The sequence below is a fragment of the Tribolium madens genome, unplaced genomic scaffold, assembly GCF_015345945.1.
Source record: "Tribolium madens isolate multiple individuals breed KSU strain unplaced genomic scaffold, Tmad_KSU_1.1 Scaffold_11;HRSCAF=98;Tcas5.2_LG3b, whole genome shotgun sequence".
NCBI classification, from domain to species: Eukaryota; Metazoa; Arthropoda; class Insecta; order Coleoptera; family Tenebrionidae; genus Tribolium; species Tribolium madens.
In genome coordinates, this window is record NW_025400975.1 from 9106369 (window position 1) to 9122012 (window position 15644).

At 29.9% G+C, this 15644-nt stretch overlaps 2 protein-coding genes across 3 annotated transcripts in view; one reads left to right on the forward strand and one right to left on the reverse strand.

The window, feature by feature from the left end:
• Nucleotides 1–14235, reverse strand: part of LOC123003895 (ecotropic viral integration site 5 ortholog) — a 48526-nt gene extending 34291 nt beyond the window's left edge. Inside the window, exon 1 of one of the 2 annotated variants that reach the window (XM_044396956.1) lies at nt 13976–14235. Coding sequence is in view for 1 of the 2 variants with exons in the window: in XM_044396945.1 (XP_044252880.1) it covers nt 7796–7809 (14 nt within the window). In the remaining variant the exon portion in view is untranslated. Of the gene's footprint in view, nt 1–7795; nt 7898–13975 lie in introns of those variants that run through there. The other variant, XM_044396945.1, reaches the window with a different exon arrangement.
• Nucleotides 14236–14339: 104 nt separating this feature from the next.
• On the forward strand, nt 14340–15193 carry LOC123003916 (peptidyl-prolyl cis-trans isomerase NIMA-interacting 1-like). The gene is made up of 3 exons (XM_044396975.1): nt 14340–14488; nt 14536–14739; nt 14786–15193. The coding sequence occupies exons 1-3, from the start codon at nt 14434–14436 to the stop codon at nt 15004–15006; spliced, it is 480 nt and encodes a 159-aa protein (XP_044252910.1). The 5' UTR covers nt 14340–14433; the 3' UTR covers nt 15007–15193.
• The last annotated feature ends 451 nt before the right edge of the window (nt 15194–15644 follow it).

Sequence of the window (15644 nt, forward strand, 5' to 3'; positions counted from 1 at the left end):
TATAATCTCATGAATTCAGACAACGGCCCCATTCCCTTTTCTCCCCTCTACTCGTTAGTTGAGGGTAGGGAAAGTGAAAGTCGGAAAATTAGTATATAAGGCATTACCATTGTTAAATTAGTTAGTTTTATTCTCACCTGAGGATGACCACTTTGTGGTCGAAACGCGTTGTGCTATTAAAATAAAAGTTTGGTGTGACGGGCTAATCGTGTTTTTGTTCATCGTTTCCATACCAAGAAGATCCAAGAAGAAGAATGATAGTTTATTCATTTTTTAATTCCACTTATCACTTATCCGTTGATTTATCCAGAAATTGTAAAAGTCGTTATAAATACTGAAATTCGAATTATTTTATTGTAAAAATAAAGAATAATGGTTTCAGTTTTACATAAATGTGATTATTAAGTAATATTTTAGCATCTCTGGTGCAACTGTGCACTTTTTGGTAACTGAAACAATAGTAATTATTTTTTTTAATGTTTAACGTTAAATATCTTTTTAGTTATTGATTATAAACACCTGAAAGTAAATAATTTTAGAAAAACAGTATAATAATCCTTTAAATGCAAAAACAATAAATAGGGTGTTTCATTTAAATTTTTTAAGTTATTTAACTTTTTGCAAACTTCTTCATTTATTAATCTTTACAAACGCAAAACACTAAAAAATTGCTACAACTTTAAATTCTGTACTTTCTTATTTGCAGAAGTAAGAAAAAATTTCTTCTACCTGTCTTAGTTTTTGTGTAATAAATTTTTAAAAAGTGCATGTTTTCGTCAAAAAAACCGTCTTATTTTTAAAACTAAGCAAAATCGACCAATAAAAGTTTAGCTTAAAAACATTGTCATAAAAATCTACATCCAAAAACGCTAAGAAACATACGATGTTTCATTTAAAAAAACACAAGTTTGTATTGTAACTTACTTTTGAAACACGCTGTATAATAGAAAATAATTTTAGGCGCTGAACTACATTGGTCATCAATGTCCTATACATTTTTTTAAATTTTAACATTTAAAGGTCACTAATGGACTTTTTCAACTCGCTAGGACACCCTGTATTTAAAAAGCAAACTCCGATAATTCCCTTTACTTAAACACAAAAAATAATTAAACAGATTTATGCAAAAAGGGTCGCTAAAACTCGTATCTAACAATTAGAGTCAGCATTTAAATGTTATTTATGACACAAAAATCCCATCTTTAACATAATACCTAGTAAATATGAATAAATGTTTTTGCTCGGAGAAGCAAAATAAAGCTTAATAAGCTGTTTCTCCTCCGGATAATATTTAAAAATACATAAAGAAACGTGTCGGAAAAGCATATTTTTTCACGAAGACATTCAGTAGTCCTCTGTGTGCGATATCCCTCCTTGTTTATAAATTTTACCGAAACGTTTTCCGAGACCACGAAAACTTACGAGGAGGTCATCTTCCCCGGAGAATTCCGGTGGAAACCTGATAGGATCCAACAAATAAAAGACCATACAATGAAAGCTACAATACCTTTAATGTTTCCGAAAGGAAGTTCTCAATTTTCCTGAAATTATTTCAGCGTTTCAGTACCCCAATATTCGCTCGATTTGTTTACGAGAAGAGACAAAAGGAAGATAAACATGAGCGATAAAACCACAAACTATAAATTTTCCATATAAAATGCGTGAGTTCGTGAGAATTTATCTTTCAGAATGTATTCAAAAAAGTGAAAAAAAAACATAACAACTTCTCTTCACATTTAGATAATATTTTATTGAAGTTATCACTATTGTTTTCAGGAATTTTTCACAGCGGATGAATTTTATGGAAACTGAAAAATCGATTAACCTTATTTTCATGAAATTTCTAATTTTATACGCTAGTTAGGGCGCTCCGCGCTTTCGAACGGATATTTTATAATATAACGAGATGTAAATTAATGTTTTCGCTCCCGGAAGTTTCCGCTAATGAAACACTTTATATAAAAAGAAGTTGAGAGTTTATAACGTAGCGAAACTTTTCACGTTTGATAAAATTGTTATTGTCGTTGGGGCAAAGACGAGCTATTTTAATATAACATTTTTGTGTTTTATTGCACATTAAATGTCGATGAACTCGTTATGCAAGGAACTACGCCATTTTAATTATCCGCATTTTTGTCTGAAATGTTTTGAAAGAGGACACACGAAAGCTTTTCGCAATGTCATTCGTTTAATTGTTATTGTTTACATTTGGTATAAAAATTTAATTAACCGTGCATTATTTTAGCAAACGTGGCAAATATTTACAATAAAAAATGTACCTAATTAATTTGTAATCTAAAAAAAAGCCACACAATTTATTTTTAATTAAATTTTCTAACAATTTCCTCCACATCGACGTCGGACTTGACATTAATCCTCCTTCTAAATCCAATCAACCAAAATCAATCGTTAAAAGAGAGAAATTCAACAATTTAGCAGCAAAATAGTTGCATCTACCGTAAGACAACTTTCATGCATTTTCCATTCCTACTTTTTAAGTGAATTAAAACGTCGAAAATAAAATAAAATATTTTACAACACGTCTGATGTGACCCGAATTCAAAATATAAGTCAGGATTTTTTTCATGAAAGTTTCATGTTCCTCGTGATGTTTTACTGAAATAACAATTCAATTCTGAAACGATCGCGAGAAACGACTTCCGTTGTTTAAGTACCCAATGCAATTGGAAGTAAACGAGCTCTAAAAATTTAATTTATTACTGACATAAGAAACGATACTCCAATCCGAATAATTGGGGCAGGAGAAACAAACGGTGTTAGTGCAGAAACCTATTAAAATGGACTAACAGAGCAAGACTGAGTTAATTAGTCGAAAAGGGTAATTGACTATTAACCAAGCTCGGAATTAAATTACGCAAAATTTCGATAAATCACTGAAAAAAACGATCAATATCCTTACCCACAATTAATTACTTGACCAATTCGATTAAAAATTAATTAGTTTAAACGATTGTAAGCATATTTATTACACTTGGTATGAAATTAGAACAATTTAGAAGTGCTTGGATGAGCAAGACGCTGTAAGCAATCTAGGAAGATTGCTTTTAGTCCTCGAGTGAACTTTTACTAATTTATTACGTAATCCACCACAATTACCAACATTAGAGTTACATATTTTACACACTTACCAAACGTTCAAACACAATTTCTGGTGGTTTTGTTTTATTTTAACTCATTTACTTCAAAGATTTACTCAAACTCAAAATAGTGAATTCCTTGCCATTGGATTATATCCAGATTTTGTTTTAAAAGTTCACTTAATTGTTATTTTTCGCGTCCAAACAAGTTTCACCTTGAATCATGAGTAATTTCCGTAATTATCTTACAATTTGTTGATTATTTAATATAAAAAAATGCGTATTTCAGTTTTCTGATGTTGGATAAATCACTGTTATGACGAGACATATCAACAAAAAATCTATAAATTGAAAATATAACAACGTTCTGCAAACGACTGCCAAGAAAATTGAGTTTGCTTTCGTGAAACCTAACTATAAAATTGTAAAAAAGAAAATTGAGTGGTGGAATGAATGGCTGCAACACGCAATAAAATCGCTATAAAAGTTCCAAAATAAAGATTTTGTAACAATTGCATTAATTCACAATACATTTCGTTAAAGAAACTAGTTCATCAATATCATTAAATAGACATAAAATGCTCAAGAAACAATTATTTTTCCGACTTGTTTGCCACCGAAATTAATTAATGTTTCCTCATATTTTCACCATTACACTTTTGTATTTTTCTGTTTTTTCTGTTTACTATTTTCTTGTTTCATTTAGTCTCTCTATTTAGTTATATTAAATTACTTTTAGGTTTTTTCGATTTTTTTGATTACTTTTATCCATTTGTGATACTTTTTATAATTTCCTTCTTTCTCCGATATTTCTGTCCTACATTCTTCTACTTTTAAGTCCAATATTCGTTTCTCCATATTTTTATTTTTTCTTATTTCCAATTTTTCAACTTCTTTCTTTCTTATTTTTTGTAAACTCTATCTTAAATGTTTTTAACGTCGCTTTGTCTTTTTTTAAAATTTCTTTCAAATCAGTTTTGTCATCAAATTGTTCTGCCTTCGCAAATTATCTTATTCTGATATTTTTTGTTTTTTGTTTGCTTTTAAATTAACTAATGACAAACTGAAACACTGTATCTAAACAAAATGAAAACTATATTGTATTAATTTTGCAAAAAAAAACTTTTAAATTATCAGAAAATTTGATGAAAAAAGTAAATTTTCTATTTTTATTTTTTTAATAGATTTGCTTTTCTTTGTTTTAATGTTTCTGTTTTTTGTTAATCTCATTTTTATTTGAAGCAGATTGACGCAAAATGTCACTAACTGTCAGATTGATTGAAATCCAACGCACTCTTGATTAAGGTTTTTTATTAAACTTAGAATTTATGCACTTTTAGGCCTGTTTTTCTCTATAAAACTCTACTACTTTGAAGAATTATGTTTGAATTATTGTTTTTTACTTTCACTCAACCTCTACCTGTCGCCGTTTTCTACATTTAGTGATTCAAAATTTTTGCAACAATCTCCAGGAATAAATAATTGCAGTCGCGTGACAAAAAATTTTTATACAAAGTGTTTTGTAAATAAACCCAAAAAATGACAAGTAAGATAAGGTACTAGGAACATGTAAAAAATTCTATCTATAAAAATTTCGAAGTTATTTTTTTTTTGGTCTATTTACAAAACAGCCTGTACAGAATTGAAAAGCAAAACAATCTTTTGTAATAATTAAAAAACATTACAAATTACAAAAAAAATAAGATTGGGAATTCACGCAATTATTCTTGATCATTTTTGAATATAAATTCTTCATCAATCCTTTATTAAGTTATATACGATTAGTACAGCATTTTTGAGTCAGCCTGTGTAATATTTTTAAGGCTTTTATCACGAAGTAGGGTTAAATAAAATACAAACGAAATTAAATTTTTATATTCCAAAACAGATACTACTTTCTAATAAATCGACTAAAAGAAATTGACCTTGACACAAATTAATTGCTCTATTAATTAAAATCTAGAAATTTTGAGTAGATGCCTAATTTTAAGCCCCTTATGAAAATGGTAAAAGTCACTTAACCGTCTGTACCTACTCTAAAAATTCAACTTCGTTAATTATTCAAACCTCATTCCGTTAGGACTCATTTAATTACAGTTTACTTCTGAGCCGTGGGAAGACAACAATGTAAATTATCTTCGTTTCATGTATGGATAAAACCGACAACCTTCATTTAAACGTCAAAATTAGAGCACAAATATTCCTTTTTCTTTATAATTTACTGATGGACTGAAAAAATGAGAAAAAAACGTCATTTTCTACACCCATCCGAAATGTAAAATAAAAAACACGGGACGTGAAAAAAGCCAAAGTGATCGGAAGGAAGCTATAAAAAATTTCGTTGCAAATCCTCGCTAATTACCTTAAGACCTCTAAATCACCAACAACCTTCACTCCAACAACTGGGTCGTGAATTCATGTGAAAGTAATCGTGGCATAATGTATGTATATTCGTCTTATCAATAATAAAAATTAATCAGGAAGAGAAAATTACTCTGAGCAAAATTGTTTGCGTTAACAAAAATTTTATTAGACACTGGATTCGGTTCACATTTACATACATATGAATAGTAAACCCGCCAAGCTAAGCAAACATTTTCATGCCCCGCTATACAGGGTGTTCCAATAAAAATGAGCCACCCCGAATATATCAGAAACTAAAAAGATTTTGCAAAAACGCCGAAACAGGTCAATTTTGTTTCTGAGGGGGACATTTTTTGACGTAATTTTTAAAGCACCCTCAGTAACCCCCTAAACCCACACACCCCAACTTTAAAAATTTAAATAGAACTACCCTACTTGTGGCACATCAAATGAAAGCTATTTTAACAAGCTTTTCAAAACTTTTTACCAAAATTAAATCAGACCGTCCATTCATGAGATAGAACCAGAAAGAATTTGCAAAAAAAAAAACGAAACAGGTTAATTTTGTTTTTAAAAGGATCATTTTTTCGCAATTTTAATAGCACCTTCAGTAACCCTTTAACCTCTATGCCACCTAACTCTAAAATGTCAAATGGCACCAACCACTAGTGATACAAAAAATGAAAACAATTTTAAAATGCTCTTTAAAAGATTTTTTCCAAAATAAAATACATTCATAAAATATCGGCAAAAAAAATCTTTTAGCAGTCAGTACGTATAAAGGAACTTAAGAACCACATTGCTATTTTCTAGATACTTACATTAAATTATAGAAAACTTTATTACCCCTTGTCCTTTAGTACGATTATTTTGACAATAAAATAAAGAAATCATTGTGTTGGATGTTAAAATTAAATATTTGTAGTTACATATCAATACATGTTTTTAAGTTTGTTTACTTTTTTGTATTTTTTATGTTGTTTTTTGTTTGTTTATTAAAGATTTTTTCCCTAACTTACTGTTAATACGATTAATGAAAAATCCTATCTCAAATTTTAAATAAGGGCCTTATCTAATGTCGATGGTGGGCCTTATTTGGGGTTAGGAAGTTCCAAAAAAGGCCCTATGTAACATCTTATATTTTTGTTAAAAACATGTAGAAAAATTAACAAAACAGGCATTTTTATGGTACACATTGTTAAACAAAAGTTCAAATTACAATTGCGACAACAAATCCAAAACTTTGCATATTTCAAAAAATATATAAAAAATCGTAAAAATTTTAGGCACCTTATTAGTAAGTTTCTTGTAATTTTTTTTTAATAGTTCTTATTAAAAGTACTTTCTAATTAGAAACATTATTTTTTGCGAATATCTTATGAATAGATAATCAGATTCAACTTTAGAAAAGAGGTTAAAAGAACATTTTAAAAACACTTTTATTTGATCTGTTGCAAGTGAGTCGGTGTCATTTGAATTTCTGAAATTGAGGTGGAAAAAATTAGAGGATTAGTGGGAGTGCTTTTAAAATTGTGTCAAAAAATGTCTTTTTGAAAAACAAAATTTGTCAGTTTCGTTTTTTTGCAAATTCTTTTTAGTTCGTTTTTATTAGAATGGATGGTCTGATTCAATTTTGGTAAAAAGTTTTGAAAAGCTTGTTAAAATAGCTTTCATTTGATGTGCCACAAGTAGGGTAGTGCTATTTAAATTTTGGGTCTGTGGGGGTTAGGGGGTTACTGAGTGATTTAAAAATTACGTCAAAAAATGTCCCCCTCGGAAACAAAATTGACCTATTTCGGCGTTTGCAAAGTCTTTTTAGTTTCTGAAATATTCAATGTGCCTCGTTTTCATTGGAACACCCTGTATATTACAAGTCTTTTTTTTCAGTGCAAGAACATGAGAAAATATCGCAAGCAGTAAAACTAGGATTTAAAATAAATAAATAAATGAAAATAGAAATGTAGTAAAATAAAGTAATTTACTCCTAATGTGATATTTTCACAAAATCATCTCGTTTTCCTCATTTAATTTAATTTTAAGTCATGAAGATAATAATAAGAATGTTTTAATTTTCTCTCGTATCCGTCATGAATACAAAATCACAACTAATTAGTCAATTTAGACAGAACAAAGTTTTTTTTTCGCAACGAAATAAATCAGTTCCAGCAGTAAAACATTAAAAATAAACAAACTGTGATTCAAATCAGCGCATCACAGCCTCCGTAACACATTTATTCGCTCATTGCTGTTATTAACTTAATAGAGAAAGCGCCTGATTTCTGACAAAGATATGAATCACAAAATGTTTAAATTTCAAGTTACGATTCACTCACCTTGTTACATGCATGACCGGAAAACATCGATTTTATGACAAAATAAGAAATTAACAATACACGAAATCAATAATCACAAAATAGAGCAAATTGACATTTTACACCACAAACACTCGATTATCCTCGAGCAAAACTAAATTTCCAATGAGAGATTTTTACACACAACCAGCTGGCATTGAATTAGACAGAATTAGTCACGATGGATGCCTACAGGTCGCGAACCACGCTCTTAAAAAACATTTATCTTCATTGTGATTTGCAATTTTCGTGAAGGAACTGTACAGAGAGGCTCAACCACCCTCAAAGAATTATCGTGTGAATGAGGAGGGGTCCAATGTGCAATTGCTCATTGGTCGTCATTAATCCACATTGCATTGAACGTAACTGAACTTTTAGCTTAGATTGGCACAAAAATTTAATTAAAATTACCCAACTTTGAAGCAAAACCCACATCGAATTTTGAATTATTAAATAACCAAACATAATTTTGTATACAAATACCTCTCATTCAACGCCAACACGGAACATTGTCACTGACCTTCAACCTCCTCCTCAGAATATCAATGATAATAAGAATATTTCTCGAGTTTTAGTGATTTTTTGGGATAGTTTAATTAATCTGCTGTGTTAACAGTATGTCTATTGTCTACAACACTGGGTCATGTTTGCTGTTATGTACATTTACTTTGAGCCACGACAGCAATGACTCAACTTACTAATATTGTGTCACTAGCTTGAGACTTAAATTACATCATAAATAAACAATACTAGAAGTAGAAAATAACAAAGGAAAAGAATACGTTTTTCAAGTTTCACAAAGTCTGTGATTATTTTCTAAAACCCTAAAAAACTTGTTTAACGCCATTTATGAGTATAAATATTGTTAGAAGAATCACACCTAAGACTAGCCTTGTTTTCAAAGAAACTAAAATATTTAACATTCAACTTTTACCTTTTTGTGTATTTACTTGTAACCAGTTAGGAAATGCCATTTTCGTGTAATAAACACTGTCACTATACAGGGTGTTCCGTCTAAACCCCACTTTAGAAGTATAAACCATTAAGTCCTCCTAAATGAAAATATTTTCAAGATGGTGGCACTTCCGCTTATACCGGAAGTCGGTCTCAACTTTCTTATTTTAAATGGAAAGGTATATTTTTTACTGCGTTTTTGGATTAATCGGGTTATTTTAAGGAAGTTTTCATCAGCTTTTCCTATACCTAATTTTAGCCGTTTTTGAAATATAATATATATAATCTAAAAATTTTTGAATCTGCACCTTCCAATTAAAAAATCGGTAACTCTGCCATTTTTTAAGATTTTAAATTTGTTTTTTTTAGCGTTTGAAAGAGAAAGCTTAGAACCTTTTTCTGGTGTTTTCAAATACTCATAACTCAATTTTTTCAAATGAAATACCCCAATTTGTATTTTACTAAATAGAAGAGAATTTAATTGTGCATTGATCTGTATTAACATTCCCTATACCTAAATTTAATAATTTTCAAGTTATGGACTTTTTTTAAGACTACAGATCATTTATTACTAGCCACACCCGTTTTCACATAGTTTGCTATGGAAATCAAAAATGTCAAAATTGTTTCTCAATAAACGTCGACAGTGACTTATTATTTGACAAATAGAGCCAAAATATGGAGAATCAAAGTTATGCAAACTTAATTATTATTGATAGATTCTACCATGCGATCATTATTTAAAGCTAACAAGTAAGCAAAAATTATTTTTGTTTAATGAACGACATCATAATTTTCTTACACTTTCCATAAATACAAAATAAACTAATTAAATCTAAGTTTGAGTAGCTTTGACTCTCCATATTTTGGCACTATTTGTTAAATAATAAGTCACTGTCGATGTTTATTGAGACACAATTTTGACATTTTTTATTTCCATGGCAAACTTTGTGAAAACGGATGTGGCTAGTAATAGATTTTCGGCAGTCTTAACAAAAAGTCACCATAACTAAAATTATTAAATTTAGGTATAGGGAATGTTAATACAGATCGATGCAGAATTAAATTCTCTTCCATTTAGTGAAATAAAAATTGGGGCATTTCATTTGAAAAAATTGAGTTATGGGTATTTTCATTATTACAAGAGTAACCTTAAAATTTTATGGTTTGTTAATTTTTTTTCAAAATTTGAAAACACCGGAAGAAAGATCTAAACTTTCTTTTTCAAACGGCAAAAAAACGAATTCAAAATTTTAAAAAATAGCAGAGTTACTGATTTTTAAAGTGGAAGGTGCAGATCCAAAAATTTTTGAAAAACTCCAAATATTTCAAAAACGCCTAAATTTAGGTACAGGAAAAGCTGATGAAAACTCCCGTAAAATAACCCGATTAATCTAAAAACGCAGTAAAAAATATAACTTTCCATTTAAAATAAGAAAGTTAAGACCGACTTCCGGTATAACCGGAAGTGCCGCCATCTTGAAAATATTTTCATTTAGGAGGACTTAATGCATTATGGCTATGTACCAATTTTCAAACAAATATGATTATTCGAACTCCTAACACTTTTAATGTGGGATTTAGACGAAACATATATATACAACATATATATATAACGAAAATATATATACAGGTTGTTCGGTTCAAGTCGCCCCGGCTGATAACACCTAAACTTACTTCTTTTTTTCAAAAAGTAAATATTTAAGTAATAATATTCTTTCTTGGCTTTCTTAATAAATGTATCAAATTTTTAGTTTTTCAAATGGAACCTATATTTTTTTTTTCCTCCAAACAATAATTGACATGAAAAATACTGTAAACCACTATTTATTTTGCGTAACACAATGCAATCAAAAAACATCTTAAATCTTAGAATTTTATAAGGAAATTGGTCTCTTATGGAAATTCTTGGATTTTCTTCGACTGATAACATAACATTCAGATTTCTATTTTCTTGTTCTTCACAAAGAACCCCAAGTTTTTTAATTTTAAGAAGCGAACCTATTCGTCTCAGTTGTTTTTCAATTCGACTAAATTTCCAACGATTTAAGTAAACTCTATTTGAGTTTTTTTCTCTATCCTGTCTTTCAGCTTCCGCTCTATTTTTATTGCACTTAAAACTACCAATTCGTCGTAATTAATATCATCCATTATTAAAGATCTCAATAAGATTTAGGCTTTGTCAAACTAACAATTAAACGATATTCCAGCATATTGCTTTTTGTACCTTGACAAGTAAAATCGGACAACGTTGCAAAATTTGCAATAAAAATCAAAAATTTAAATTGTTTTCTGAGTGCATTATGTAAAGTAAAATAGTGGTTTACCGTATTTTTCATGCCAATTATTATTGTTTCGCGCAGAAAAACATAGGTGTTCCATTTGAAAAACTAAATTTGGTAGCATTTCCGGCTACTCCGGATGTGCCAAAAAAATTTGATGCATTTACTAAGAAATCGAGGAATGAATAGTATTATTTGAAAAATTACTTTTTGAAAAAAAAAATTAGTTTAGGTGTTATCGGCCGGGGCGACTTTGACCGAACCTCCTGTATAGAAACTTTTTTGATTAAATTAATTGATTAAAATCGTACATAAATTCCACTTAACGTTGCAGATACGTGCTTAATGTACAGTAAGTTTAACTAAAGATAAATAACCAAATTTAACTAATCCTGCCATAAATAATGGACGTACGAACTGTACATAACAGGTAACGTTTGCTCAAGAATAATTATTATGTGCATGAAATCCGCACCTATCGGTGTAGTAATTTCCGTAATGCAATCGAGAATTCATTGATTCAAATTAAAGTCCACAGACTGTGAGAAATTCATTCGGTTCTCGCTTATAAAAAGAAAATTTACATTTCTTAGTTATAGAAAAAAAAAATCTGTTTTATAACCTACAAGACTGAAAATTGCATAATTTGTAAAATTTAAAACGTCAAAAATGTTTAAAGTTGTGAATTGAAAAAAAAATTATTCAACTACGAGTTAACAAGTTAATTATTTCGTTCATTAGAAGATTGTATCAAAAAAATAGAATTTTCGATTTTTTCTAGTCGTAGAAATTTTACACAAATGTGCAAAAGCAAAAACGGAGAAAGAAGAAATATACTTAAATATGCACTCAACAACAAACCTATAATAATAATGTATAGCAAAAAAAACCTACACCCACAAATTTACAGAAGCCTACAACCGTAACCAACAACAATGAAGACGTCGACCTCGACAACAACCTTTGTTAACATAAAATTTCATACTAACAAATAAAATAACAAAAAAGGAAAAAAATATAGACCAACTGGGATAAAAACAATAACCCTATGATCATTATTAATAAATCATTTATTTTCTACTCAATGTTAAAGAGTGCTTTTATCAACTAATTTCCGTAGATAAAGTAGTCTTTAAGCGTCTAGTGAAATAAAGTGATTTTTATCTACTGTTTACTGTTTTTTTTTCTTTATTTTGTACAAGAAATTCTCGTGAACCTTTTCACTCGTAGATTTTTCTTTATCGCCTTGTATAATAAATACCTATTTTAACGAATCGCTCAAATTGCATGAAAAAAATACAGTAACATAAGTAGGTTATCGACAAAACAAATCAAAAAATTCTTAAACACATTTTTTATAAAGAAAAATAAACGGACAAAATTAGTGTTTTTTAATTTATGTTAGTTATGATATTGTTTTCGTAATTTTTCAACGACGATTTATTTTTTTATTCAGTATAGTTCAACCTTAAGCAAGATATTGAAATTCCAACACGAGCTACAAGAGTGTTTTACAATATTTTTTCCATTTTGCTCTCTAAATTTTTAAATTTAGAAAATCTTAATTCTGTTTTCATTCATTTTTAATCAGATTTCCTGAATTAAGTGTGTCAATTATTGTTTAAAGGAAAGTCAGCATTTTTTTATATTATAAATTTATAAGTCATCCTGTATAAAAAAATCTTTTATAAATTGAAAAAAAGTAAATAGAATGAGTTTAACAAACCTTAAAACGCAGCCTAATAACAGTTTTAATGTAGGAATTCCTAACAATGTAAAATTTGTATACCTACAGTTTATAAAATCAATAAAATTAAAGTATGTAAAAAAAGAATTTCAGAGTACAGTTCCAGACACGGAAATTTGGACAATTTCTCATACGATTGACATAAAAATGTAAAACTAGCAACTAACCTCACTTGCGATTTTTGTAATTTTTATTCTGACAACTAGAGAAAAAATACAGCAAATCAAAATAATCTAGTGAACTACATATATTAAAAAATGTACTGATGGAAAGCTAGCATTATTTGTATCGGAAAATCGACGCCAAAAATAAATTACAACTTTCAAATTTTATTAGTTTCAAAAATCAATCATAAAGCGTGGTTTACATTGACAATGTCCAAAATTCCGTGTCCGCAATTGTACAAGAAATAATTGTGTCTTGTTATTCAACCATTACTTTGAATTAAATCCTATCAAATCAACAATTTAATTTTTCGCCAACAAAATAAACAATGATAAAATGATAATAAATCATATCGGATCAAAAATTTCGAGTTAAAAATTGCCAAATAAGAGGAATCGAAGATAACTTGGCACAAATTAGGTACACATAAATGATTTTCATCTAGCCAGCTTTGGAATTTTTTTGCATGTAACTTTATTTGTGCCGCTCTACTTTTTTGAAAGCTCTAGTTCTGTCATTAGTGTCACTTATTAATTAATAATAAATTGTTAATTAAACTTTTATTGTTTCAACTAGTTTCCATTGATAATAATGTATACTTTGGAAGAAAACAAGTTTATAAGTGGGCGATTTTTTAATTTTGAGTTAAAACAAGTAGGTACCCCTATTTTCGTAAAGCGGCATTTTTTATTTTACATTGAAAATTCACAGCTGGCTAGATGAAAATCATTTATAACCACTTTTTTTTAATAAAATAAAAAAATAAAAACGTGAACACAATGCGATGACTCACTCAAGCAGGTAACGCAGCTCTTACTTCACCTGTCTCATTTTCAACAGGTGTTTTTGTTTATTTTACAAGAAACTGACTTTAGTTGAAATTTCGCTTCTTCACTAATGATAAAAAACTAGTAGGCGTTAAAACGAATAATTCAATTTCACCAATTGAATATATTTAATAATGTAATGACCTAGATATAATCGAGGGCAATTACACGATATACAAAAACTCACCTGAAACGATCCCAAAAACCTAAAATATGTTTTTGTTTCCCATAAAAGAACACCCACACTTTCACCACCACCACCACCAACCACTTGCCGAATTCGTAACAAAAAACCCCAAACTTTTACAGTTTCGTCACCAGAATAATCCTTCAGTCCTCTCACAAAATCAAAAACTAAGAATAAATAAAAACATACGTGTCGAGCGTCGCACGCGTCGATATCTAACCACGCAAATGTCCAAAATCGAACTGTCACCACCCAGCTGATTACAAAATTAAATGTGGCTAACATCACGTTTAACAAAAACGATCATTTACACGTGGCTGTGCTTGTGATTGGTGCATTTTTCCGCCAGCAACAAAACCAGCCAATCACCAACGAGTAAAAGTCGATGATTGGCGAAAAACCCCGATTCGAGTTATTTGAGTGAAGTTAGCCGATAAATAAACACGCATTCCGGGAAAATGGCGGACGAACAATTGCCTGCTGGGTGGGAAAAGCGGTTAAGTCGGTCAACCGGTTAGTTTTAACCTATTTTAACACCGGTTAGGTTAACTGTATTTTAGGCCAACATTACTACTTGAATGTTTACACCAAAGAGTCCCAATGGGATGTCCCCGATAAACCTGCAGAACCAGTGTCTTCAAGTGGCCCCGAACAAGTCCAATGCTCACATTTACTTGTCAAACACAAAGACTCTCGAAGACCATCGTCCTGGAGAGAGGAGAATATCACAAGAACTAAGGATGAAGCCTTGGATTTAGTCAAATGTGAGTCAATTTTGACAAAAACTCGAAATCAGTTTGATTTTTGTAGCTTATCGGGAACAAATAGTCCAGGGGAAGGCCTCATTTGCTGATTTAGCGTCAAAGTACTCGGATTGCTCATCGGCTAAACGAGGGGGCGATCTTGGGTCGTTCAAAAGGGGGGCTATGCAGAAGCCTTTTGAAGAAGCGTCTTTTGCACTCAAAGTTGGGGAATTGTCAGAACCCGTTTTTACCGACTCGGGAGTGCATATTATTCTGCGTACTGTTTAGATTAATTATTACTCTAAGTTCATTCATTCTTTCAGGTCTTGTTAACGTAATTTATAACGCATTTACGCCAAACATTCATATTTATTAATATTGAGATTGGAGCTGTAAATTTCTTTTATAATGTTTTAATTAATTGTGGTAACTTTTGTTATTTGATTATGCACAATAAAGGCAAGCACTCCTGTTAGCCCATGTTTTATTATCCCGCAAAAAGTGAGGTTAAGTTTCAAGGTTCCAAAGCAGACAAGAAATAAGACTTAAATAATAAAATATTTCAATTTGTGACACAATCGGAATAAAACCACTTTTGCCTGTGTTTTTTACTTAAAAGTAAGTGACTGCCAATTAGGCAAAATAAAAAATGAGGTTATGTTTTTTAGCAATGATTAAATCCGGCGTTTTTAAATCTCGGACGAAACAAGCTCGTGTACTTCAGTCGATTTGCGATTGTTTCGCAAAATTTTGTTAAAAACAGGCCAAAAAAAATTCAGAATTAGACCGAAAATGATATAATTTTCTGTTTTTTTGCAAGAGTTTGCCATAGCGTGTCAAAAAGCACTAAATTGCTATAAAAAAAGATTATATTGTGATATTTTTACTTAACTCTTAGACTTTAACTTATTTCATCAAATCTTCTC

What these genes read in the sequence shown, in the direction of transcription:
- LOC123003916 (XM_044396975.1), top strand. Translation starts at nt 14,434, where the DNA reads ATGGCGGACGAACAATTGCCTGCTGGGTGGGAAAAGCGGTTAAGTCGG. An exon ending in GCGGTTAAGTCGGTCAACCG is followed by an intron (nt 14,489 to 14,535) that starts GTTAGTTTTAAC and finishes ACTGTATTTTAG; the next exon opens with GCCAACATTACTACTTGAAT. An exon ending in AGCCTTGGATTTAGTCAAAT is followed by an intron (nt 14,740 to 14,785) that starts GTGAGTCAATTT and finishes TGATTTTTGTAG; the next exon opens with CTTATCGGGAACAAATAGTC.